Source organism: Mus musculus, chromosome 2 (genome assembly GCF_000001635.26).
Source record: "Mus musculus strain C57BL/6J chromosome 2, GRCm38.p6 C57BL/6J".
In the NCBI taxonomy this organism is placed as follows: domain Eukaryota; kingdom Metazoa; phylum Chordata; class Mammalia; order Rodentia; family Muridae; genus Mus; species Mus musculus.
The window spans coordinates 166,858,292-166,886,030 of record NC_000068.7 but is presented as its reverse complement, the minus strand read 5'-3'; the positions used below and the strand labels follow the sequence as shown (position 1 = coordinate 166,886,030).

Sequence of the window (27,739 nt, the reverse complement as noted above, 5' to 3'; positions counted from 1 at the left end):
GTGAAGTGGGTTGAATACAGGCGAGGATGGTGGGCTTGGACTGACCCTTGTGCTGGCTCCAGCATGCTGCTCACAGCCCCCCACCGACAAGACTGTTGCAGCCCAGGCCCTGGGTGTTTACCTGGGCAGCAACCATGTGCTCCGCATCCTCCTTCTTGCTGGTGGCAGGGTAGAACACGATGTTGTCAATGGTCTGGATCAGCTCCAGCTGAACCACACACTTGATGAGGAGGCTGGCCAGCAGTTTCTGATCTGTAGCAGATGACAAAGATTAACCCTGACGGTGACTTAGCGCTTTTCACTGAGCTCCTCCTGGGTGCCCAGCGCTTCTCCTTCTCGGTGCTGCGGCAGGGCATGGATGAAATCCCTGCCTCCTCATCCTGAGCACTGGAGCTAAGACCTAAGAGTGACGCCTGCTGCCATGACAGGGCAGAGAGGAGCATTGGGGTTGAACTGCAAGTTTAAATAAAATGTCAGGAAATGTCTGTCAAAAATATGGTTATGAAACAACAAAGGGAGAGAAAGAGAGAGAGAGGGAGAGGGAGAGGGAGAGGGAGAGGGAGAGGGAGAGGGAGAGAGAGAGAGAGAGAGAGAGAGAGGAAGAAAGAAAGAAGAATGGGGAAAAAGGGAAATTAAGGAAAATTGGAACGGAAAGGAAGGAATCGCAAGGTCTGCTGAGAGCTGACTGCAGATCCTGGGACATCAGCAAGTTCCACTGTCAGCCACAGCTCGGGCATCGCAGTGTGCACTGCTCCCTCGCATGTGGTGGGCAGGGTGCCAATGCCAGCCAGCCACCCTCTGTGACAGGCTCACCTCAGCTTGGGCAGGAGAGCGCTTCTAAATTCTTAGTTTCTGGGCCACTGTTTTTCCAGTGTGGCCTTCTGCATGTCCCATTTCTCTGTGTCCGCTCTTTAGGGTACTGGACCCATGAGGGTCTGGATTTGATTCACACTCCTGGGGAGGGTCTGAGGAAGTGCTCTGTGGGGTGGTAAAGCCTTCACTGCTCAGAGTTCTTCCTCCTGACTTCCCTGTTTACATCCACAGTGACACTTGTGCCACTGAAGTCTGACTCCATCTACCTTGTGTCTCCAACTCCAGGGCTTTGGGCAACTCACAAGTATTGGCTGATTCATGATCCACTATGGTAAAATAAAAGACTTTCTCCCAATGCATGAGAGAACTAAGATGGGTGGAGTTCTGCATAGCTGTAGTGAGAGAAAGTTAGAAAGCAGCTGTCTTCTAGTTTTTAAACATGGGTGTAACAGTCTACAACTACAGAACATTCCTCTACACAGAATGTTCCCGCTTTTGAGGAGCCGAGGCTCCGTTCTGTGCTAGAATGTTTTCCTGGCATGTGAATTCATGGGTTCAGTCTCCAGCAACACCTAAAATAGTTTTTTGTTGTTGAGTATGTATGAGTGTTTTGCCTGCATGTGTGTCTGTTTTCCATGTGCATGCCTGGTGCTCACGGAGCCAAGAAGAGGACACCAGAACTGGAGTCACAGGTTATGAACCTCCATGCAGAAATATGAACCAAATTCAGGTCCTCTATGAGAGCAGCCAGTGCTCTTAACTTCTGAGTCATCTCTCCAGCCCCTGACAAATTTTCACTTTGAGATTAGCGGGGAGTGGTGGCACCTCTAACTCCTGCACTTGGGAAGCACGGGCAGATGAAGCTCTGTGAGATCCAAGCCATCCTGGCCTACAGGGCGAGCGAGATCCAGGACAGCCAGGACTGCATGGAGAGGCCTTGTCTCACACACTCACACACATACACACACACACACACACACACACATACACACACACACACACAGGGCGAGCGAGATCCAGGACAGCCAGGACTGCATGGAGAGGCCTTGTCTCACACACTCACACACATACACACATACACACACACACACAGGGCGAGCGAGATCCAGGACAGCCAGGACTGCATGGAGAGGCCTTGTCTCACACACTCACACACATACACACATACACACACACACACAGGGCGAGCGAGATCCAGGACAGCCAGGACTGCATGGAGAGGCCTTGTCTCACACACTCACACACACACACACACACACAACACACACACACACACACACACACACACACACACACAGGGCGAGCGAGATCCAGGACAGCCAGGACTGCATGGAGAGGCCTTGTCTCACACACTCACACACATACACACATACACACACACACACACACAGGGCGAGCGAGATCCAGGACAGCCAGGACTGCATGGAGAGGCCTTGTCTCACACACTCACACACATACACACATACACACACACACACACACAGGGCGAGCGAGATCCAGGACAGCCAGGACTGCATGGAGAGGCCTTGTCTCACACACTCACACACACAGGACAGCCAGGACTGCATGGAGAGGCCTTGTCTCACACACTCACACACACACACACACACACACACACACACACACACACACACACACAGAGAGAGAAAACCAAACTATAGAGCCTTGTCTCAAAAACAAAACTGTGTAAAGATCTGGGGTTCAGAGGGAGCAAGGTTAGGAAGCAGGAGAAAGAATTACCTGTTGGCTGGAGACACTGCAGGGGCCAAACACCTCGCCAGATACAGACATCTAGCTGCTCCGAGTGCTCTACTGGAAGGGACTTAGTACCTGACGCTGTCCAACTAATGACCTTAGCTAGGGGTGATGAAAAATCAGACACCTTTCTCCCCTGACTGCGGAGGGGACTGGCTGTGAGTCAAAGGACAGTACCTCAGTCCCAGGAGCCTTTTTAATGGATTTCAGGTGACTTATATTCCTTCAAAAGATAGTGGGACCACACTCTGCTGTATCCTACTATGGTACAACCTGGTATATGGGAAATGGGGTGGGACTGTTCTGAAGACAAAGGCTAGGGGACCCCACTTCAGATGGAGCACAACACTTGGAAGTTCTAATTTCTCAGTGTGCCAAAGGCATGTGAGTGTGGCCCTGTCTACTACATATTGGTAAGTTATACCACCTGTCATTCAAATGCAGAGTGGCTTCTTCAAAGGCCAGAAGAAGAGTAAATGACAGTGCCTGACACATCACATCACAGGGTCTGACAGGGCAGCCCAGGGCAGCCTGGAACTGGCTACACAGATCAGGGTAAAGGCATCAGATCCAGAGATCCACCTGCTAGTATTTAAGGCATCATCATGCCCTATGTCAAGTCCAGTTCTTTTGTTTCAAAGCTTTGTGTATTTTCTGCGTGTATGTGTGTTATGTTATGTAAGTCTGCACACCAGAAGAGGGGACTGGATCCCATGGGACTACAGTTACAGATGGCTGTGGGCCACCTTGTTGGTGCTGGGAATCTAGGATCTCTGAAGAGTGGCCAGTCTTAACCACTGAGACATCTCTCCAGTCCACATTTCAGTTCTTAAAGCTACTTTTCAGAAAGAGAGAGTAAAATTCCCCATGAGCAACATTAAGAGATAAAGCAGGGGCTGGAGAGATGGCTTATCAGTTAAGAGCACCGACTGCTCTTCCGAAGGTCCTGAGTTCAAATCCCAGCAACCACATGGTGGCTCACAACCATCCGTAATGAGATCTGACGCCCTCTTCTGGTGTGTCTGAAGACAGCTACAGTGTACTTATGTATAATAATAAATAAATCTTAAAAAAAAAAAAAAAGACAAAGCAGAGAAATAACTGGGATTGGTTTGCAGGGCACTCGCAGCCCCAGGCGGGTGTAACAGATGCACAGTGGGCTCCCACACACATGGAAAAAGGCTCCTGTTAATCATAATTTAAAACAGAAAATCATCCCAAAGACATATGATTTTATTGAGGTATTCCCAAAGACCATGCAAACAGGTGTAACCTTAACAGATGGCAATTTGGAAACATCTGTCAAATATCAATGCTAGTTAATTTCTAGGAATTTTCTAACTAATGATGTATTAAAATATGTCACGAAGAACAGTACACAGGGTGATAGTCACAAATGAAGTAATAAAGCCACAATGTCCATTATTAAGACCCATTTAAACAAAGATGCATGTGTTGGGATAGCAGGCAACAGTATGAAAAAAATGTGCAAACCTGGGCTGGAGAGAGGGCTCAGCACTGCTCTTTCAGAGGAGCTGAGTTCAATTCCCAGCACCCACATGGTAGCTCACAACCATCTGTAATGGGATCTGATGCCCTCTTCTGGTGTGTCTGAAGACAGTGACACTGTACCCACGTACATGAAGTAAATAAATAAATAAATCTTTTAAAAAATGTGCAAACCAGCCGGGCTTGGTGGTGCATGCCTTTAATCCCAGCACTCGGGAGGCAGAGGCAGGTGGATCTCTGAGTTCGAAGCCAGCCTGGTCTACAAAGTGAGTTCCAGGACAGCCAGGGCTATACAGAGAAACCCTGTCTCGAAAAACCAAAAAAAAAACAAAAAAAAACAAAAACAAAAAATGTGCAAACCTTATGTAGGGATAGTTAATGATGCAGTAGTGAAGAATGGACAGCCCACACTGTCCCACAGCTGGCATGATAGGGGTGGGGCATGTGAGTACTGGCACATATGTGAGCTTGTATGTGCATGTATATGCAGGCATAGGGATGAAGTGACTTTAGAGAAAGCCTGGCAACACTGTGGCACAGGAGAGAGAAGGGCAGGGAGGGAGGTATATCCTCTGGCAGCTCTGCGCTTTCCAAATACATGAGTCACATAAATTGTTGTCCAATTAAAAAAAGTACATGAAAACACACCCAGAATAAAAGGTCTTACGTGCATACGGTGCCCCCTTCCAGCTGTCGTCAGTGGGGTTGGACAGCTGGCTCTGTCCTCTCTCGGAGGCGTTTCTGTCTATGCTGCTTAAAGACTGGCGGTCTAGGTCCACATCCTAATGCAAACCAGAAAAGAATGACAATGTTCTGCTCTGCAGATACGACTCTCAACATCAAGGCTCCATGTTAAATTCAGTTAAAATTTCACATTCTCCTATTCAAACTCAAGACATTTCTCTACACATTATAGAGATGGGTGTGACAGATTTTTTTCCTTTCTTTCTCTCTTTCTGTCTTTCTTTCTTTCCACTTGCCCCCACTCCCCAAAACAGGTTTCTCTGTTCTCTCAAGACAGCTTTGGCTGTCCTGGAACTCACTCTGTAGACCAGGCTGGCCTTGAACTCAAAGATCCACCTGCCCTTGCCTCCTGGGTGCTGTGATTAAAGGCATGTGCCACCACCACCAGGCCTGAGTGTGACAGATAAAAACTAGGTCAAGTTCAAAATTAAACCAACAATGTTGTAGCTGTTTTTTTTTTTTCTTCTACTGATATTAAAATGAAAATTTAAAAACAGAATTTAAAAAAAAGTGCCGGTTCCCTTTGGAACAAGATGTAGAACTCTCAGCTCCTTCAGCGCCATCTTTCTCTGTACGCTGCCGTGCTCCTCCTACCTTGATGATACTGGACTGAACCTCTGAACCTGTGAGCCAGCCACAACTAAATGTCCTTATAAGAAAAAAAGAAAGGGGGCTGGTGAGATGGCTCAGTGGGTAAGAGCACCCGACTGTTCTTCCGAAGGTTCAGAGTTCAAATCCCAGCAACCACATGGTGGCTCACAACCATCCATAATAAGATCTGACTCCCTCTTCTGGATTGTCTGAAGACAGCTACAGTGTACTTACATATAATAAATAAATGAATCTTTAAAAAAAAAAAAAGAAAAAAAGAAAGGCTAACAAGATGGCAGCCCAGCAGGTAAACACAAGCTGAGCTACTGTTGAGTCTGATGACCCAGAGCTGATCCCCAAGACTCACATGATGGAAACTCAGAACTTACTCCTGCAAAGTTTATTCTCGCAAGCAGGCATATTTTCTCTCCCCCACCCTCCTCCACCCCCAGATTAAAAAAGAAGAAAATGTTTATTTACTTTTAGGTTTTGGGAAACAAGATTCCCACTCCACAGCTCTGACTGTCCTGATCACTCTATAGATTGGGCTAGGCTTGAACTTGCAGAAATCCATTTGCTGTTGTGTGCCTGGAGGTGAGTGCTAGGGTGAGTCCCAGCAGCCCCAGGAGAACCAGAGCTGTGTAATACCGGGCTTTACTTTAACCTGAGTACAGTGAGATGGCTCAGGAGATGAGCACTTGCCACTATGCTCGACCACCTAAGCTCATCCCTCGAACCCACATCCTTTTTAAATGGTTATTTTGAAATGTTAGTGTTACTTGGAAATGCAAATCAGTAATTCTCAAATTCACATACCTTCAGAAGTAGTAAAACAAAGACTTTTAAAGTGAGATTTAATTTAGAGCTCTGAGGGCTGAAGAGCTGGCTTAATGTTAAGAGCGCTGACTGTTCTTACAGAGGACCACACTGCTGTTTCCAGCACCCACATGGTGGCTTCCCAACTTCCTGTAACTCCGTTCCAGGGGATCCAATGTCCTTTCTGGCCTCACTGCACTTACACACATATATACATAATTACAGTTTTTTAAATCAGAATTTATGTGACTTCACACTAATTATAAAGCGATGATCTCTTTGGTGAGTAGGGCACTATTAACTCAGAAAAACAACAAGCAAGGAGCCATTCATAACATTCACCAGAGCTGTATGCAGCTCAAGAGAGGGCCATTCTTTTTTTGTTTTCGAGACAGGGTTTCTCTGTATAGCCCTGGCTGTCCTGGAACTCACTTTGTAGACCAGGCTGGCCTCGAACTCTGGAATCCAGAAGGCCATTCTTAAGAGACGTAAAGACAGACAGATGCTCACAGGCTCTGCACCCACCCCCTTCATGTCAGCTGAGTTCCAGTCCATGGCAAGTGCAGACACCAAGGATAAGCAAAATGCACACAGTGTTTTCTACTGCAGGAGACTTTTGTTTTGTTTTTGTTTTGTTTTGAGACAGGGTAACCCTGGCTGTCCTGGAACTTGCTCTATAGACCAGGCTGGTCTCAAACTCACACAAATCTACCTATCTCTGCCTCCTGAGTGCTGGGATTAAAGGTGTGCCACTGCTGCCCACAGGAGACTATTTTAAAAAATACTTTCTGTACTTTGTAGGAAGTGATAAACGCCTATTGATTCTGTTGGGGGCACTATGTATTCCCTGGCTGGCCCAGAACTCAGAGCTCTGCCTCTTCTGCCCTAGGTTGCTAGGACCAACGGTGTGCACCATCACACCCAGCAAGCGTATTAATTTTAGATTGTGTAAACTTTTTCATTCCCATATAAAAGCTTCAAAACACATAGGCTGACTACTGTTTTAAATATTATTTTATTTGCTTATTTTATGTTACTAGGGTAGGGCAGGGGGCTTTGTGCCTGAGGGGTTCCAAGGACAACTTGTACTTCCCTCTCTCCATCATGTGGGTCTAGGGTACTAAACTCAGGTCACTGGCTGGGTGGCAAGCACCTTTACCCACTGAGCCATCTCCTCAGCCTAGGCTGATGAACCTTACTGAGCTATGAGAAGAGAATAAACGAACCTACCAGATGTCTATCTGACACCTCCTCCTCCATCCCCGCAGGTCTCCACGTCAGCAAACTTAAGGGAGCAAGAGAGAAAGCAGAGATCAGCGTCCACTGCACCTGGAAGCCTGGTGATGGATAGCCCCGGGCGGCACGGACACATCCCACATGCCTTAGCACTTACACATGTGGGATGGTGGTTTTGAAAATATCCAACATGCAATTGCAGGTTTCATCCCAGACAGCAGGGCTGAACTTCTCGCCGTTGGATATCACTAGGTTCTCTAAGCAGTTCGTACCTGATCGGGCCAACTGCTCATTATCTGCAAAATTCAACAGCATCTGTTGTTAAACTTTAACTGTTGTCCTGAAAGCAACCAAACAGGATCTGGGTCTGATGGTCCATGGTCTCTACCTGACACTGAGAGGTGGGGATTGTAGCTGGAGGCCTGTAAGCTTTAATGAAGCTAGGCTACGAAGAGTCAGCTGTTAGAGCTGAAGGATGCCACCCCAGGGGATCTCTTCTGGCCTTCACAGACATTCGGCACACACGTGGTGCACAGACATACATGTAGGAAGAATACCCATGCACATATAATTTTTAAAAATAAAAAAAAAATTTTTTAAAGAAGTACAATGATTAGTCAGTTTTGCTGAGGGGGAGGAGTGCTTTGTTACTTTAACTGGCGCACATACAGGAAATGGCATAAGATGCATAAATTAGTGTTTTTGGGCTGGAGGGATGGCTCAGCCGGTAAGAGCACTGACTGCTCTTCTGAAGGTTCTGAGTTCAAATCCCAGCAATTACATGGTGGCTCACAGCCATCTGTAATTGGATCTGATGCCCTCTTCTGGTGTGTCTGAAGACAGCTACAGTGTACTCATAAACATAAATACATAAATCTTTAAAAAAATCAGCTAACCCCAAAGGGACCCTCCTCCTTTGGCCTAATTTGGGAAGGGTGGATTCAATAAAGTTCTCTGGTTTGTTTAAAAAATTTTTTTAGCCGGACGTGGTGGCACACGCCTTTAATCCCAGCACTCGGGAGGCAGAGGCAGGCGGATTTCTGAGTTCGAGGCCAGCCTGGTCTACAAAGTGAGCTCCAGGACAGCCAGGACTACACAGAGAAACCCTGTCTCAAAAAACCAAATAAATAAATAAATAAATAAATAAATTGTTTTTAAAAATAGTGTTTCTGATATAATCACTAACTACCTTTCCAGTTTTTGCTATCAAAGTACTACAGCTATTTGCTACTTCCTTTAAAATGTGGTCCTTTTCGCCAGAAGGGCGTGGTGGCAGACACCTCTGACCCCAGCGCCTGGGCTGCAGAGGCAGGCGGATCTCTGTGACTCTGAGGCCAGTCTGTCTAAACAGATCAAGTTCCAGCACAGCCAGGCTGCACAGAGAAGGAGGAAAGAAGGAGTCACTTTTCAAAAAGATCTTAACTGAATTTAACTTTGCCCTAGGCCAAAATGGATCCAGGTCTGAGGGATACATGGTTTTTATCTGGTATACACTAACATGAACACATAACCACTAAATAAGATGTCACTGATGTAGCTGGTGATAGTAACTCCAAAAGTACTTTAAAAAATAGTTTACTATAAAAAAATTACAAACACATAAAACTTGAAAGAAGGGAGTTGAGGGAATAGCTCATGGACACACGGATGTACACACGGATGGACAGACACAGGCTGGGAGGAAAGGAGGGAGGGAGAAACGGAGGGGAATTAAAAAAAAAACAAACTTTAAAGCACAAAAGTGCATCTCACCCTTTAAAACAAAAACAACAAAATCCACCTTTAAACTGTGCTTATAAATCAACCTGGGAAGGGACTGGTGGACTGAATTGTACACAGTGACCCTTGGCATTGCATTTATACTTTTATGACAGAAAATTAATTCCTCATAAAGACTGTGTACGAGGAAACACTGCCCCTCCCTCACTTAATGAATACCTTGTTTCACGCACCACTGCAGCTGCGCAAACACATCAGAGAGAAGCACTTCATGCAAAGCTTCGTAGAACTGGGTGAATACGTCACAAATAGCGTACAGTGCATGATTGCACGTGGTCGTCATCCACTCTGATTTCTGAAAGGAAAAAAAATGAATCTTCAAAACCAACATCTCTAGGGTAAGATGGCTGCTCTTGCAAGCCTGGCTGTCACTCACATAAGTATCGACATCTCAAACCTGACTGCTTCTGCTTGCTCAGAACTACTCTCTCCACCGTCAGATCCTACAGAAACAGTCAGGCGGGTGAGGAAATGTTTGCAGAAGAAAATGTCCACCCCTGTAACATTCAGACTCTGAAAACTGCATGGTGTGATAGGCTTCACTGTGGACTCACAAATATTAAACTGTCCCTTAAAATAATATGGGAAAATAAAGACAACTGCATACGGGCTAAAGAGATGGCTCAGCAGTCGAGGGCACTTGCTAGGCAATCACGAGAGCTGGAGTTCAGATTTCACAGCCTTGGAACAAGCTTACCGTCCCAGGCACCCATTGCCCCATGTGTGGGAAGGGCTGAGGGAATATGGCGCCGCTGGGGTTTGCCAAGAGGAGACAATGAGAGCCTCACATTCACCAGGAGAGCTTGACTCAAAGTAATAGTGGACTATGAAAGAGGCGGTCACCCAGCACCTTATCCTGCCCCCCCCCACACTCTTTCAAAAAATGACGGCATAAAAGTACCAGAGAAATATAAAAATGATTACACAATGACAGAAAAGAAAAGTGTCACGAATAGGGTTCTCAAAATAAAAGCCAGAAGGAAATGAAACTGAAGACCTGGTAACATAGCGTAAATAAAGACCAGCACAGGTGCTGGCCTACAGAGCCCCACCCCTGACCAAGAAGCCATCTGCAGCTGACAGTTGCCAGGAAAGGGAAATCCACTTTCCGCAATGGAGCGATACAGAGTGAGGAGTTACACTGTGTGTGTGTGTGTGTGTGTGTGTGTGTGTGTGTGTGTGTGTGTGTGTGTGTGTTTTTTAAGACAATGAGAAAGAACAAAGTTGGGTATGCGGGAAGAATGTGGGAACAGTTGGAGGAGGGGAAAACACAACCAAAATATACTGTGTGAGGAAAGTTTTAAGCTGGACGTTGGTGGTGCACATCTTTAATACCAGCATCTGGGAGGCAGAAGCAGGCGGATTTTTGAGAGTTTGAGGCTAGCCTGATCTATATATGGAGTCCAGAACAGCCAGAAAAAACTAAATAAAAAGAAAATAAAGATACCAATGAAAAAGTAAGACTACAAAGTGACCTTCGGGTCCACCCAGGCTGGAGGATGACACTGCCTCAAAAACAAAACACACAAGTGAAAAACCAACCAAACCCAGCCCCTCAACAAACAGAAGAGGAAGCAACTGGGAAAAGCTGATGACACAGGACAAAAAGCCAGGTCCAAAAAGCCAGGTCCCAATAGGAAGATGTGGTGATCAGTGGTGGCAGCCAGCCAGCCAGCCAGCAGAGCCTCTGCCCGTGCAGAGCACCGAGGTAAATGAAAGCAAAGGCTGGATAGTGTGGGGAAAGGGGAAGGCCCACAGTGCCCTGCAGACATGCAAGCCATGGTGTGTGGACATGAATGCAGAAGTTAGGCCTCCCGGATTCCTGTCCTCAATTACAAGGGAATTTAGGAACGCTCACTTCAGAGCGTCGCCCAGCGAGCATGAGGACTGAGTCCAATCCCCAGACCCCTAGAATCTGTGTAGAAAGCTATGCGGGGGCTGGGCATTGCAGAAACAAACCCTAGAGCTGGAGCACACGTGCGGACCACATGCTTCCTGCATGCTAGACAAGCATTTTTCTGAAATGAATATTTATCTATCTATTTATGATGAGGAAAAAATTACTCTAACATTAAAGAACAGGACAAATGTCTACACTAGGACTTCAACTGTATAAACTGTTTAAGTAGGAAAAGACAACATAGTGGTAGCCTCAGTTTCTATGTGATAGAGGTGTGAACTCTGTGTATCCGGAATATTTCATCTAGTGCATGTTATTTTTATGCTGGTATGAGGGGGAAATGATGTTCCTGAAATAATACATTAATAAAGGGCCAGTCAGGTAGTGATGGCACACACTCGTAATTTCAGCACTCAGGAGGCAGAGGCAGGTGGATAGCTATGACTGTGAGGCCAGCCTGGTTTACAAACTAAGTTCTAGGTCAGCCAGGGCTACACAAATAAACTCTGTCATAAAAAGACAAAAAAGAAAAAGAAAAGAAGACAGCTGTGCTTGTCTTGTCTGTGCATCTCTGCCATTGCTCTCGATCCTGCAAGACCAGGTCAGAGCGTGGCACACACAAGAAGAGCAGCCATGAGCCTGCAGAGCTGGCAGGCAGTGTCCAGGTCCAGGAGGGCAAACCATGAGGAACTTCCTCTCCCTTTTCCCAGAAAGGGATCTCCCAGAACTAGCTGACACTGGTCTAAGATGGTCAGTGCTTCTGTCCACTTGTAGAAGCATCTTAAATAGTTGTTAAGTTGTTAAACCCCTGTTATCTGGCAAGACAACCCCAAGGAGGAGGCCGGCCATGGGCCCATTACATCTACTCACAGGCCACACTGTAGACATCACCCACCTCTGACTGTTGCTCAGGGAGTTTCATGTTGTCAAAAATTCGAAACACGATTCTGAACAGGTCCTGCCACCAGTGCTTTGCAAAGGTGTGGCCATAGCTCTTCATAATCTCAAACATGACCGTGAGTCCCCTGGGGGAAAAATAAAGGAGAGCAGGGAGAAGGTGAGGAAGAAATGGCCAAACTGAGATGGAGGCAAGGGTCAGGGAGGGGAGGTGTGAACCTGGGGTGGGGTAAGAAGCGACTCATTTTAACATTGATGTCCAGCTGCCTTGGGGATCCAGTTACCTTGTGCGTACATCTAACTTGCATCTGTTAATGATGCAGGAGAGTTCAAACAGGATGGGAAACCAGCCTCTGACCCAGACCCTGTCACCAGGAGCCACATTCATATCATCACTTGTGTACTCTTGCAGCACCTGAAATGAAAATCATGTCTCAGATGTAGTGTAAGCAAGCAGGAGGGGTCAGAAAAGCAGCCACACAAAGACTGAGGCTCTAGACAATCTTTTCCCAAACTCTCTTCCGAAGTCTAGAAGGGGAAATCCCAGAGACCGAGGGAGACATTCCCCTGCCCACTGAAGGTGTCATTCCCATGAGCCTACAGACCAGAGGGAGGCAGCTCACAAGAGCACTGGGGCAGAGAGTGAATGTTACATTAAGAAACATGCTAAGGGGCTGGAGAGATGGCTCAGCTGTTAAGAGCACTGACTGCTCTTCCAGAGGCCCTGAGTTCAATTCCCAGCAACCACATGGTGGCTCACAACCATCTGTAATGGGATCCGATGCCCTCTTCTGGGGTGTCTGAAGACAGCTACAGTGTACTCATATACATAAAATAAATTAGTAAGTAAATCTTAAAAAGAAAAAGGAAAGATGCTAATGATCAACGGCTGCTAAGTACCCAGAATTCCTTGTGTTTCCAGAAATCACTGCGACATAGTACTCAATAGCAGCTACTACTAGTTACAAAGAGCTTGCTATGTGCCCATTTTACTGACAAGCTGCCTGGCTCACAGGCACTGACACCTAAGTGGTTGTCCATTATGTAGCCCGGCTGGGAGGATTTCCACAGCCTGGTGCAAACCTCCACATCAACTAGGATGTCTGTGTTCCCATCATTTCAATGCTTTGGAACCAACCCTTAATTGTTCCCAGGTCTTACCCGGAAAGATGAGACATATAAGAAAAACCCAGGGCTGGTGAGATGGCTCAGTGGGTAAGAGCACCTGACTGCTCCTCCAAAAGGTCCGGAGTTCAAATCCCAACAACCACATGGTGGCTCACAACCATCCGTAAGGAGATCTGACGCCCTCTTCTGGTGTGTCTGAAGATAGCTACAGTGTACTTACATATAATAAATAAATAAATCTTTAAAAAAAAAGAAAAACCCAAACTTCTCCAGAAGCAAACAGAAGGCGTCTTCCCCCCTTTCCTTTCTTAGAGAGGGGGGTTTAGGGTGGGCTCTGTTGCATGCAAAGCTCTGTCACAAACCTCCATGACCAATCCACAGATGCAATTTGGAACTGTGATTTCTCAGCGTGTCAGTGGCAAATGTCATTTCTTAAAAGGGAGAGTTTCTTTTTTGTTTTGTTTTGTTTTGTTTTTTTCGAGACAGGGTTTCTCTGTATAGCCCTGGCTGTCCTGGAACTCACTCTGTAGACCAGGCTGGCCTCGAACTCAGAAATCTGCCTGCCTCTGCCTCCCAAGTGCTGGGATTAAAGGTGTGTGCCACCACGCCCAGCTCTTTTTTGTTTTTGAGAAAAGGTCTCACTATATAACTCTGGCTGTCCTGGAACTCACTCTTTAGACCAGGATGACCTCAAACTCTCAGGGGTCCCCCTGCCTCTGCCTTCTGAGTGCTGACATTAAAGGTGTGCACCTCCACTCCTGGTTCCTCTGGTTAATGTTATGTCTGTGGAGTGTGCACTGAGTATGAGCGTGCGGAGCCCAGAGGCTGTCTGATCCTCTGCAGCAGGAGTTACCGACAGCTGAGAGCTATAGAATGTGGGTGGTGCTGGGACCAAACTCAGGTCCTCTGAAAGACAGCAAATGCTCTTCTCCACCACGTCACCAAAGCCCAACGGTTTCCTCTCCTTCATAACGAACATCGAGCTTCTTGACCTTTCTGCCTAAATGCGACAGCTAGGACACTGTCACCTTTTAGGAGGACAGTCTGCAGAAAAAAAGCTCAGTATGAACAACTGCCAGGTGTAATGGTAACTGCATGGAATCCCAGCACTCAGCAGACTGAGGCAGGAGGATTGCCTTAAGTTTAAAGCATGCATACCCAGCACCAGTGGAAAGAGCTTTCTCTGTAGTTTTGGCCCCATGACTTTCTGGTCCCCCCACAGAAGCAAGGCTGGGAGACACACCCGAGGCCTCTCTGAGACGTATTTCCCACAGAAGCGGATGAGCCGGATGGCCTCCATGCTGGTGTCAGGGAAAGCTGCATTGCAGGCGAACTCAGACAAGCACTTCACAGCATCCTGGAAGGAGTCGATGGCTGCAGGGAAGTGGTGCTGGAAGATGGTTGCTGGGGAGACAAGAGGCAGCAAGATTTAGAAATGGAGGACCGGGACAACTGCCTTCATGAATCCGATCACACCAGGGCTGCTGGACAAGGCTTCGCACAGCTGACATACTTCCTTTGTGCTTTAGTTTCCTCTTTGATAAAATGGAGGAAACAAAATCTCAGTAGTTCTGTTTACAATGTCCACAAATTCAACTATGGAATATTAAACATCTGCTCGCAGGGGGGACAGAGGCTTCCTGTGAGCCTGTTGTCCTCATCAACCAGTGACCTTGTCCGTGTTCTTAATGCCTTGGGTGACAGGCACTGTTAAGACATCAGCACTAACCCAGCAGTCAATAGCACCGCACCTCCTGTCTGCAGCAGCTTATCTTTCTATACAGGACACAGCAATACATACTCTGGACTCAGCCTCGTGCTCCGGGCCATTTTCAAAGTGTAATCACCAACAGAAAGCATGAAAAAATGAAAACCATGGCTCGTGGCAGACTGCAGATAGGACCTCGGCATGCCGAGACGAGAGAGCCACCTTGGTCTACCTCAGCTCAGAGCGCATCTTGGAGACTTGGGTTTTCTGTTGTTCTACATACTTTTGTGTTCTCAAAAGCAGAGGGAGAGCCGTGGGGGTTAGGGCTACCTTGTAGTGAGCTGGCAGCTCCAGACATGAGACTCGCTGGGATTGAGAATTGACTATCTCTCACTCTCTAGACTGCTGTGAAGGGGAACACACGCCAAGTGCTTTCCCCTGCCCGGTGAACACACGCCAGTGCTTTCCCCTGCCCGGTGAACACACGCCAAGTGCTTTCCCCCTGCCCGGTGAACACACGCCAAGTGCTTTCTCCCTGCCCGGTGAACACACACCAAGTGCTTTCCCCCTGCCCGGTGAACACACGCCAAGTGCTTTCTCCCTGCCCGGTGAACACACGCCAGTGCTTTCCCCCTGCCTGGTGAACACACGCCAAGTGCTTTCTCCCTGCCCGGCAGGTTTATCATTAACCCAGCTCTTTAGCCTCACAACAGGGAAATGGACAACTAAGAAGAGTCACCTGCTAGGCACAGGAGGGGACGAAGACACTTACAGACGATGTGGCCTGTGGTTTGGAAGGCCAGCTCCACAATGTTCCCATCGTGGTCAGAGGCAGCCTGGTGGAACACAGCAAAGATGTTCTTCCAGCCTGAGCGGATGTTGGCTGCCTGGGAGCTCACCATCTGAGCGATGCATCGGATCACCATGTCCCGGATGGTCGGGGACCTGGCAAGAGGTGGGAGGGGGAAGATAGAGACGCTCTGCCCCCTCAGCACATGAGAAAACTGTTTGAAAGCACATCATAACGCATACTCGCTTAGCTCAGCTTTCCTGTCCCACTCTGGAATCAGAGTGACCACCATGCAACCATAAGGTTAAGGAGAAAGGGCTGCTCAATGTTAGACAGAACATGGAATGGAGGAATCTGGGTTTATAAGGATCTGAGTTGGGGCTAGTTATCTCTGACTTCTTGCTCAACAATACACTGCCTGTGACTGAAGCTACTCTGTTGGCTTTTCTGCCCTGTCCTCATTTCAGTCAGTCACCATGCTACCAAACCTTTGAGGCAAGGTATATGTTCATGCTAAACACACACAAGGATTGGAGATACAATATTTTAAATTTAATTGTACATGATGATAGGATAAATGGCTCAATCCCTGCCAGAGTAGCAAGGTTAGCCACATACCGCCCAAATATTCATGGCAGGTGCACATGCACGCCTGCAAAGCTAGGAAGGCACACAGTCATGGCAAACTCTGCTCTCTCACACGTGGGAAGGAGCAGGCTGTGCAGGCTGGTGTTGACTGGGCACATGGCAGTCACTTGGAGAAGGCAAAGAGAAAGCCCACAAAGTAAAGATGTGGCCCTCAGCAAAGAAGGGCTAACTTCCTATACAGCCAACTTCAAAACCTCATAAAACATCATTCCTGGTTGTTTTCTACACGGAATTTTCAAATTTCTTGGAGATGTGTATATATATATACACATATTTATACATGTTCACACATATATGTACATATATCTGTGGGGGGGTGAGGGAGATGGGGCTTGGACTAGGACTGTTGACATTCTAAGCAGGGGCTGAGATAATCCCAATCCCTTGAACCATTTATTTATAAAAGGAGGGGTGTTTGTTTGTTTGTTTGTTTTTGGGACAGGGTTTCTCTGTGTAGCCCTGGCTGTCCTGGAACTCACTCTGTAGACCAGGCTGGCATCGAACCCAGAAATCTGCCTGCCTCTGCCTCTGCCTCCCAAGTGCTGGGATTAAAGGCGTTTGTTCAACACTACCACCAAGAAGACAGAAGAGAATTCATACAGTTAGGGGTGGGAGAGACTTTTAGACACCGACGGGGAAGGAGACCCAGGGCCTTCACAATGAAATGCACTACCTGTTTTTCTTCATAATATGTTCAAATGGCCTCAGAAAATCCTTCTGAAATCGGAAGTTGGCTAATTCTCCCTTCTCCAGGAACTTCATGGAGAGCTGCCGCAGAGAGTCAACTGCGAAGATGGCCACATCTTCATTGGGGTTACAGCCGACCTGGTGGGACAGGAAGCAGCAGGCTCAGCACAACAACAAAGGCAGGCAGCCCCCTGCAGTCTCTGCGGGAAGCTCATCTAGAGACTGAAGATGCTACTTCTCGGCTGAGAGACTAGCAAGCCCCCTGCCTCCTTCCGGGCTGGGATCCCAAGTGTGCACCACATGCCAGCATGTGCTTGTTCTTTCTCTCCTTTTAGGTGCTTGTTATTTTGTGTATGTGGTATGTGCAATTCACATGTGTATGGTTGTGTGCAGTGCATGTGGAGGGGAGCTGTTGAAGTCAGGTGTGTTCTTCTATTGTTTTCCCCTGGGGTTTCAGCCTGCACTGCCCAGTCCAGTCTCTAGGTTCTCAGGCCCAAAGCAAGGCAGGAGCTCAGACTGAGTCCTGGCTCCGGCCCTCTGAACAGAGTGAACCGTGAGTAGACAAGTGAAGCCATGTTGGCCTACACCAGAAGCTAACTGTTTTAGAATGGCTGTCCTGATGTCTTCTAGCTTGTCTCTGACTTACAAACCAGTGACAGTTTTAAGAGTAGCAATGGGGGCCTGTGTGTAAGGAATTCTGATGCTCAACTGTGTGAGCATGGCTTCACCACGGGTCATAGGAGGGGACCATAGGGCTCCACCAAGCATCAGCAGGGTGTCCAGCCACTACATTTAAAACAGAGTAGCAATACTATGTGCAGGTTGGCTGTGCATGGTGGTGTATGCCCTTAGTCCCAACACTTGGGAGAGAAAGGCAGGAGGATCTTCTGTGAGTTTGAAGTCACCCTGATCTACATAATGAGATCCAGGACAGGCAGAGATACATAGAGAAACTGCCTCAAAGACCTTAAAAAAAGAAAGAGATGGAAAGAAGAAGCAGGGAGGGGTCATGCATCCGGGCTGGCCTAGAATCTGCCCCACAGCCACTGATGGCCGATTACAGGATATAGCACCATGTCCTACTTATGCAGTACTGGGGATTGAACTCAGGACTTGTGAATGGTAGGCAACTCTATCAACTGAGCTATAGTCCCAGCCATGGATATGAGTTAGTATAGTATTTATTTTATTTTTATTTATTTTATGTATGTGAGTATACTGTTGTTCTTTTCAGACACATCAGAAGAGGGCATTGGATTCCATTACAGATGGTTGTGAACTACCATGTGGTTGCTGGGAATTGAACTCAGGACCTCTGAAGAGCAGTCAATGCTCTTAACCATTTAGCCATCTCTCCAGCCCACCACTGGACTTTTAATTCATCCTACTTGACTCCTATCCAAATATAAGCACAACATTGTTCCTTTCAAAGTGTCCATGATTTCACAGGGAAAAATGAATAGATGTCAAACCCCCGAAATGGGGCCAACTCTTCCCATTACATCCTTTGTGAACTTAGCACCTGCTCTCTTTCAGCTGCAGCTAACGTGGTCTTTAGATGCTGGCAGTCACCTTATTGAAGTGATCTCCAATGACATGCCATATCCGAGACCACTGCAGCCGGATCCTGTTCATGTTGTAGTATGATATTTCCACAATCTTCTGCAGGCTGAACATTCGAGGATGGTGGGGAGAAGCCAGCTCATCCATGGACACAGCACACAGCCAACGGACAAAGTCAACTACAGGAAAGAGACAGGAACACATGGGAAGCCCAGTTAGAGACAGTCACACAATTACAATGGGAGGCATACATTGCTGGCACAAAAGTCAAGATACATACCTATTGCATTTCCATCCAGTCTGGTAGAGCCAGTAAAAATTCTAGGGGGAAAAATTGAAATTTCTCAAGTACTCAGAAAAGGCAGAGAAGAGACATTAACAGTGGCCACACCCAGAGGCTACCAAGTGATGCCAGGCACAGTCAGTGCAGCATCACTGCAGAACACAGTCATCACCTGTCAACTGCGACAACCACACTCTGTGAGCTTGTTTCACCAACCGACTCCTGGAAGCTGGCCATCTGTCTTTTGTCTACACCACCACTCACCAAGTTACCTAAAACATAACACACAGAATCAGCGGGACTCCAGGCACATCAAGTACTTGGAACAAAGTACCCAGGCGGCACACTTGTATTCCCAGCACTCAGGAGGCAGAGGCATAAGGGTCAGAAGTTCAAGGCCAGTCTCTGCTACAACGTAGTAAGTCTGAGGCTAGCTTGGGCTACAGAAAACTTTGCCTCAAAAAAAGCAAATCACACAAACAATAGGAAGTGGCTGTGAATGAAAACCCGGAAGCAAGTAAAACAGACTAAGAACAGACACAGCTCCACTGCGGACAGAGTAATGCACTTACACTCTGGGATTAACACAGAGCCTTACTGCAGACCCTCTTGCCTGTAGGCAATCTCCCAATGTTTAGGAAACAAGCCTGAAGCAAGTGAGTAGCCTAGGGCTCCGAGAACACAGTGGCCCCTCTGCTGGACACTGGTGAGCTGTGCAGGACTTCACTGCAGTCATCATCAGGGCACACAAGAAGTAGGTGCTGTCACTGCCCGTGTCCCCAGAACTTCAACTTCACTGTCCCTGCACCCAGCAGCCTAGGCTGCCCCCCTGCCACGTGACTGTCATGTCACTGTCCCTGTGTTTCAGTTCCTCAGTTTATACAATGGGCAGGTAGCAGTCCTCATCTCACTGGGTCATTCTGAGACTCACATGAGCTCAAATACATAAACTGGGTGTTCAGAATGTGGCCTGGCATGCTTGCTTGCCATATTGACTATTATTATCACTACATCATAGACCAGAGTCCTTCAACTCACAGCAGAGGTGGGAACAACTATTTACTCTGAGACTACAGATGAAATGTGGAGACAATCCAACCTTTCCAGAGAGAGATAGTAGAGACACAGGCAGGACAGTGAAGCCCCTACTGCAGGGGGCCTCAGCATGGCCCCGTGTGAAGAAGGAACAGGACCCACCATGCTCACACAGCTGAAGCAGCAAGCCCATGGCATTGACAGCCATGCTATCAGCTGTACAAGAAGGAAGAGGACGCTGCACAGTCCTGGTGTGACAACAAGAGCCTTATCACTGTTAACTTGTGATGCTGTGCTGGCCAGCTGGGGCTGGTATCTTACCGAGGCCAAGACCCATGAATTCTTCTCCTGCCAGACTGTGGCCCTTCAGGCTCCCTTCTCGTTCCCGCCCAGAGCCAGAGAGGTAGCGAGTCTTCACCCCAGTTCCTATCAGCTGAGCAAGCTCCAGCTGGCTGATGCACTTCAAGATCTACGAAAGAGAAGGTGTGAGACGTGGAGTGCCAGAAAGGATGCTGCAATCTTCTGTCAGTCGCTGTTTTCTGGTACATGCAGATGTTTACACTAAAAATAAAACTTGAGCTGGGCAGTGGTGGCGCACGCCTTTAATCCCAGCACTCAGGAGGCAGAGGACGGTAGATGTATCTCTGAGTTTGAGAACAGCCTGGTGTATAGAGTTCCAGGATAGCTAGGGCTACACAGAGAAACCTGTCGCAAACAAACATGAATAATAACTAGGAGAACTCGTAAGCTGGGTTCTACACATACAAAGTTACACGTATATTTGCTCAAGAAAGACACTGATTGGAGCAGGGCTCGATTTTTCATGACACTCGACCTGTGCGCTCAGACTGGTTCCTGCCCCCCAGCTCGCTTCCTCAGACTGCACACGCACGGCCTTCCTGGCCTCTGCACTTCCTTTCCCCTGCCGTCTCTCTCTCTGGCCTGGGGTGCGTGTGTTTCTGTTCTTTATGTCTGGAATGATACTTCCCCGCTCACTCCTTCAGCTGTGACCAGATGTGTGCCCCCTACCAAGATGACTTTCTTAAACTCCTCCTGAGTGAGCACTCTCCCACCACCACTCCAAGTTGTGCTCATTGCTATCTGTAACTGGGCCATGTGTTCATTGATCTGTTCTCTGCCATCAGTGTAGAAAGGGCATCAGTGTAGAAGAACTCTGTCTTCGTGGGCAGATTGCAGATTCATGAGGTAAAGGAAGGCTCCACTTTACCAATCAGAGGAGTAGAGAGAAAGGAATCAAAGGCCTAGAGCCATCTTGAGAAAAGGCAGAGACGCATACCTCATGCCAGGAGTTGCCAAGGTAGTTGCCATCGGTGTGAGCCACAGTGATGAGTGTCTTTATGGTGTCGATGTTTTTCTGCTTCATTTCTGTGATGCTGGAGCTGGCTGTCAGCAGGGAAAAGCGAGCAAGGGCCTGAACATAGGCATCTCGTTCCAGCTGAAAGAGAAGCCCAAGGAGCGCTGTGACTCCACCCACAATGTGGCCACTCATCTGGTGGGCTGGTGCACCGAGCTTCCCTGCCATTTCCAAATGCACACAGTAGGCTTTGGTGCGCCAGGATCCAGCTATCCCATGCAGGCATGCTTCCAACACTGGACCACCTGAGGCTCGCTGTGCACAACTACACTTGAGAACTGGCCCTCTGCAGTGACCTCAATCATACACTATCTCTCCCGTGTTCCAATGTCTCTGCTGGATGCCAAGACTATGGAATAAGTGCTAACATTTACAGCAGTCCTGTAAGGGAGGTATAAATGAGGAGACAAGCTGTGATTTGAGTTTATAGGGCCAACACCATCAGGCTGGAGAAGTACCAGAGTGGACTTTGAGATCCTGCCTTCAGAACCTTCAGAACCATCAAAAGAAAAATGGATGGGGACAGAAGACTGAAGTTTTCTGAACAAACTAATGGGCAGATTCTCACTGATCTAGAAGCGAGAAGTAGGAAGGACCAGCCTTGTGACTGCAAAACAGCTCAAAGACTGCACTGATTTGTTTAACGTTTCAGGATTCAAACAAGGTTTATAGAAACATCAATGCTGCATTCAACCATCTCCTTTCCCAGAGCAGGGGGAGAGATAGGGAAATGATAGAAACAATGAGTTACACAAAGTGGCAGCCACCGTGGAAATGCCGAGGATGAAACAGAGGGCTTCAGCGAGCTGACCACACCACACACTCTTGTAGGGAGCTATGGCCTCAGCAAGACACATAAGCATCGGAGCAAGTCAATGTGGCAGGTGGACGAAGAGGTTCTTCTATCATTGCCAGTCAGTTTTAATCTGGACCCTCAGGATTCTTCCCAGCAGAGCCATTGTTAGCACAAAGCCACGGGCTGTTTCTCAGTGGGAATAAGTGGTTTGCTGAAACACTGGTCAACTGGAAATTCCTGGTAGTTTCAAAGCTTTAACAATCTAAAGATACATGCGTTCACTTCTACCTACCTGCATTCCAAAGATGCAGGCAATGCGGACTGCACACCTGATGCCTTCCAAACACAGGGAGGCCACCTCCGTGTCATCACAGTTCTGCAGGCCAATACTATAGGCTGCCAGCAGCGGCGTCCACACCAGCTGCAAGGAAGCAAGTTTCAGTAACACCCAGAATTTCAACATGGCAAAGAGCACTCAGAGTATACTGTGTCCATTACAGGAACGACCAAGATGCCAAGTCCACTTCCATCTATTCCATTCACAAAATAAAACAGTTCTTAGCTGGGCATGGTGGCGCACACCTTTAATCCCACTTGGGAGGCAGAGGCAGGCGGATTTCTGAGTTCAAGGCCAGCCTGGTCTACAAAGTGAGTTCCAGGACAGGCAGGACTACACAGAGAAACCCTGTCTCAAAAAACAAAAACAAACAAACAAACAAAAAAAACCCAGTTCTTATAAACTATGGTCACTATAGATGTACTATTTACTAAATGGGCAGTGAACATTTGCATCTGTAGTGCATGTCACTAATATCTCAAAGATGGTCTCTTTCCCTGCTGAGTGTATTTAGAGATTGAAGTCAGGTTCGGTTTGGTTTTTGTACTATTTACTAAATGGGCAGTGAACATTTGCATCTGTAGCGCATGTCACTAATATCTCAAAGATGGTCTCTTTCCCTGCTGAGTGTATTTAGAGATTGAAGTCAGGTATGGTTTTTAATCCCGAGTGCTGGGATTAAAGGCGAGCACCACCACTGCCTGGCTTTTTGGGATTGTTTTAAAGATTTATTTCATGTATATGAGTGATTTGTTTACCTGTATGTCTGTGTCCTGTTAGTGCCTGGTGACCACACTAGAGGTAGAAGACAGTGTCATATTCCCCTGAATCAGGAGCTGTAGATGGCTGTTAGGAACAGACTCTGACCCTCTGCAAGAGCAGCCAGTGTACTTAAGTGCTGAGCCATCTTATCGGTCCCACAGAGTCAGTTCTCTACACAGCCGAAACAATCAGAAGCTGGCATGCAGACTAAGCACGTGAGTGAGCTGCCTTTAATCAGTAAAACAAAGTGGCTCTCTGTGAGTCAGAGGCCAGCCTGGTCTACATAACAGTTCCAGGCCAGTCAAAGACACATAGTGAAGCTCTGTCTCAAAAAAAAAAAAAAAAACAAAAAAACAAAAAACAGAGGAAAAGGATGTTGGAGAATAGCTCAGTGGGTAAACACTTGTCTGCTATGCCAGACAACACAAATTCAGTGCAGGGAATTCCCATGGTGGAAGAAGAACTGACTCTGGCAAGTTGTGCTCTGACCTCCACAGGCAGGCTGGGGCAAACGCAAACACACATACCCTGTTTTAAAAGTTACATTACTCATTTAACATGTATGTGTATGTGTGTGTGTGTGTGTGTGTGTGTGTGTGTGTGTGTATGTGTGTGTGTGTGTGTGTCTTTTCTTGCACTTCATCTCACCTTGAAGCCAGTAGGGTGAGCTGTCACCCTAAAGCTGGCCTGCAGGGCTGGGAGAAGGACCAGTGAGGAAGGACATTTCCTCCAAGCCCGAGGCCTGATATCAACCCTGGGGCCCACAGGGTAAAGGAAGAGCGCTCATTCCTATAGGCTGCCACCTCATCCCCCATGCTGTGCACACCCATAACAAGTCATTCTAAAAACAAAACAGCCCTCCCAGAGCACCATTCCATCCCACCAAACCATGAAAGCCGCTCTGTCCTCATCCTCACTGACAGAAAATGAACAGACCCGACCAAGGTCACATGGCCACACAGTAGCAAGCTAAGATTCAACTCAGACATCGGGACAGCAGAGGCCATGGCTGAACTGGCATCTGCAGAAGCCAGACCCAGATCTTTCCTCTCCATTCTCTCCCACTGGGATCTGCCGTACACTTTACAGCAGGCCGCCTGCAGAGCCTGGCTTGGTGATACGCTAATTCCCTAGGACACTCACTTTGAACATTGGCCGGACATGGTCCAAGTGTGTGGCGCTGGTAAACGGGGCTTTGGCATGGCTCACGGCCTCCATCAGAGCTTTGGCTGTTTTAGCCATCTGCTCCATCTCCACATTGTACAGCAGCCGCCTCTGCTTTTCACTAGCTACACCTGGAAGGAAACAAGACACATACACAGTGTTTGCTCTATGACAGGAACTGCCTCAAAAGCCTAAATAACTCACAGATTCCCCAGTTAGCTTTGCGAACCATCTTACAGATGAGGATGCCGAGGCAGAATGGTTAGGAGGGCTTCCTTATCCAGGGTGAGGCGGTGGAGATGGGAGTAGGGGTGGGGGCTTGTAAGCAACAGCTTGGGCTTGGCCCAAGGAGTGAGTCTCCAGACCCTGTGCTCTGAGGCACTGTGTGTGAGCTTCTGAGACTGACAGCACCATAGGGGCGCCCCGAGAGTCCACAACTGCCACAATCATCCTGACTTAAAGTCTGGGGAGGACAGTTTAGCTCGTAGATTACATATTTTAAATTCTTTCTGGTTCTTAATTACAAATCTAGCAACAACCACTTATAAAGGAACCATATAATCAAAATAATTAATTTAATCATATTACTATTCAGGTATCTAGACATGCAAATTAAATTTATCACCAGCAGCATACTTAATTATTCTTTCTCATGTACCCAAAAGGCAGAGGTGAGCCTGCCCCCTAGACAAAGACCTACAAGCAACTGAGAACTTCTCTGGAGAGAAGTGTTCTCCTCAGGGACGAGGGGTCAGCTCTGAAATCACGTACTTACAAGCAACACTGAATGGCCTCAGCAGGCGTGTTTATACAGCTGTGTGTTTTTATCTGTGTGTGTGTCTATGTAACAATAACAACTTAAAGAAAAAGAGGCCATGAATCTGAGAGGGAGTGAGGGGGAGGCACTGGAGGGTATGTAAGGAGGAAGGGAAGGGAAAATGATGTCATTCTATTTAAATGAAAGACGTTTGCGCTGATGGGCAGCTATGCGGCAGGCAGGCAGGCAGGCAGGCCTTACTCTGCTTGGTGGACTTGGTCGCAATTGTGTGCTCCTTTGTCTCCTTCATCGCTATCTTCTTGCCCTCTATCTCGTCATAGATGCTGGACAGGTACTCCTCAGGCAGGTCTTTGCTGTCGTTGATGCCCCGGTTCATTTTAATATACTGCTCTTTTGTCATCTTATTCTTTACCTGAAATTGAAAAAAGAAAGAAAAAAAGAAAAAGGAAAAAAAGAAAAACATTTTTAAAACACTGAAATGCCCTAACAAATTCAGCCATGTCTGCAGCCACGCTATACAAACCATGGGGCATTTTACCTGTGGGCTGTGCAGGTCTGTGGTCAGCATGATGATGGAGTACGCCAGGACATACGCAGTGTCCGCACTAGCAAACAGGGTTTGCCTGGAAGGGAAGAGCCCAGGTAAGAGACACAGCCACACAGCGTGGCCCCAGTGGGAATGGCACTAGTGGGGACACAGGCCACCGAGAGCAGGCCTGCTGAACGGTATGATGCAGAGCCACGGAAGTCTTCTGAACAAGAATTATCTGGTCCCCAAGCTCCTCGTCTGTAGTACGGCGACACAAATAAGGTTGCTGCAAAGTCTCGTGTGGCACGCAGTGAACAGACACACTAGTGTCTCAGCAGGGCTGCAAGGACTACACTCACACCTCAAGGACAGAGTAAGTGTCCACAAAATGGAAGCAGCTGCGCCACAGTGCTCACCCTTGGTTACATTCTATGTATCGTGCAGCAAACTTCTCCATTAACCGGTCAATCTTCTGGGCTTCCCCAGGCAGGCGGAAGCCCTCCAGGAATGTCCTCAGGGCTGAGACGAACTCTTTTTCACAGAAATCCAGTTGGTCCACATAGGCATACATCACCTCCTTGTTAAACCTCGTGCTGTCTCCCAGAAACTCGCCAACCTGGGTCTGAAACACGAACGCACACTCACATCTAGAAACTGCCAAATGTGGCCCGCAGCAAAAACCACTGATGTGAGGATGAGGTTGGCAGTGGCTGAAATACAAAGGCCCCAAGTGCCCACAGCAGTTGACTGCCTGGAAGCATGGCTTCCATATGCAGGACAGCCTGTCAGAGAGAGAGGAAGAGAAGGAGGAAAACGAGGCCGACATATGGAGGGGCAACAGACACACTCAGCCAGAGAGCAGCTTCTAGTTCTCCCTCGACACCCTTGGACTCTGACACTGTCCCTCAAAGCTGGGCGTGTTCTCATCAAGGGAGAGCAAGGTTGCACTCAGGGCCAGGCAAGCTGGAGGTGTAAGCCAGTGAGATGCAACATCAGCCCACAGGGCGGCTTGCCATACCACACCCTGACTTACAGAATCCAGCCGCTCCTCCTGGTGCAGAAATTGGGCAATATCTTCTACAGCTGCTCCCAGCATGCCTTGCTCTTGGAGAAACTGGATACCTCGCTTGGGCTTCTTATTGAAGCTATAACAATAGGAGACAGAACACAGGTAGGTTACTTAAAAATCTGGAGCAGAGAGAAAACTAGCATCTGGGGAAAGCAGTTATAGAGCGCCATGAAGAAGCTGTCACGTGAGCCTTCGGTACATCAAGTATTCATTATTTATGTACATCTGTGCACATGTGACCGAGTATGGCGATTAGAGGTCAGCTCCAAGATCTGATTCTCCAGGAGCTTTAGTCGCCAAGGCTGGCAGCAGCACTGTTACCCACTAAGCCATCCTCACCAGCCCTGGCCTGGCTTTGTTTTAAGTTTTTTGAGACGGGGTCTCATTTTGCAGCCTAGGTTGGCTTCAAATTCACAGAAATCTACCTGCCTCTGCCTCTGCCTCTGGGGTACCTGGACAGAGGTGTGTGTCACTACACTTAACCTTGTATTTTGTTAAGACGTGGTCCTTAGTATACGACCCAGGCTAGACTTGGACCCAAGGAAATCCTCGTGCTGAAGTCTGCCAAGTTCTGAGACCACAGTGCACCCCCGACCTTGGCAGCTCTTAATTTCTGACCATGCAACTGCAGACTTAGTTGCCTGTCACCCATGTCCACTCTCCCTACGTTTAACAGTAATGGAACTATGGTAACTGAGCTGGACAGAGCCACCTGGGATACAGACCATGGTAAGACAAAGTTCAAACCACCCGTGAGACAGCAACAAGTAAGGGGATTTCTTTTCCTTAATTTGTTTTTATTTTATGTGCATTAGTGGTTTGCTTACATATGTGTCTGTTAGATCCCTAGGAACTGGAGTTACAGGGAGCTGGGAGCTGCTAAGTGGGTGCTAGGAATTGAACTCAGGTCCTCTGGAAGAGCAGCCAGTGCTCTGGACCACTGAGCCATCTCTCCAACCCCAAGTAAGGGGACCTGTGAGTCAGATAGAGGTGGTCTTTCTGCCCCCCCCCTTCCTCTAGCATGTGTGATGGCTGACGACACTGCCA

At 47.7% G+C, this 27,739-nt stretch overlaps 1 protein-coding gene across 4 annotated transcripts in view; it reads right to left on the bottom strand.

Moving 5' to 3' along the window:
* The window catches only part of Arfgef2 (ADP-ribosylation factor guanine nucleotide-exchange factor 2 (brefeldin A-inhibited)), a 92,602-nt gene that overhangs the window by 12,022 nt on the left and 52,841 nt on the right, over positions 1-27,739 (bottom strand). For all 4 annotated transcript variants that reach the window (XM_006500484.4, XM_006500483.4, XM_030252278.1 and 1 more), the window contains 21 exons: positions 26,657-26,768; positions 26,040-26,245; positions 25,633-25,717; positions 25,335-25,506; positions 24,296-24,447; positions 22,346-22,474; positions 21,180-21,338; positions 20,204-20,351; positions 19,020-19,119; positions 18,845-18,885; positions 18,574-18,743; positions 16,988-17,139; positions 15,649-15,821; positions 14,412-14,572; positions 12,325-12,455; positions 12,039-12,168; positions 9,403-9,538; positions 7,622-7,760; positions 7,459-7,513; positions 4,745-4,859; positions 122-252 (listed from right to left, as the gene is read on the bottom strand). In XM_006500484.4, the coding sequence (XP_006500547.1) occupies positions 122-252; positions 4,745-4,859; positions 7,459-7,513; positions 7,622-7,760; positions 9,403-9,538; positions 12,039-12,168; positions 12,325-12,455; positions 14,412-14,572; positions 15,649-15,821; positions 16,988-17,139; positions 18,574-18,743; positions 18,845-18,885; positions 19,020-19,119; positions 20,204-20,351; positions 21,180-21,338; positions 22,346-22,474; positions 24,296-24,447; positions 25,335-25,506; positions 25,633-25,717; positions 26,040-26,245; positions 26,657-26,768 (2,797 nt within the window). The remainder of the gene's footprint in view (positions 1-121; positions 253-4,744; positions 4,860-7,458; positions 7,514-7,621; positions 7,761-9,402; positions 9,539-12,038; positions 12,169-12,324; positions 12,456-14,411; positions 14,573-15,648; positions 15,822-16,987; positions 17,140-18,573; positions 18,744-18,844; positions 18,886-19,019; positions 19,120-20,203; positions 20,352-21,179; positions 21,339-22,345; positions 22,475-24,295; positions 24,448-25,334; positions 25,507-25,632; positions 25,718-26,039; positions 26,246-26,656; positions 26,769-27,739) is intronic.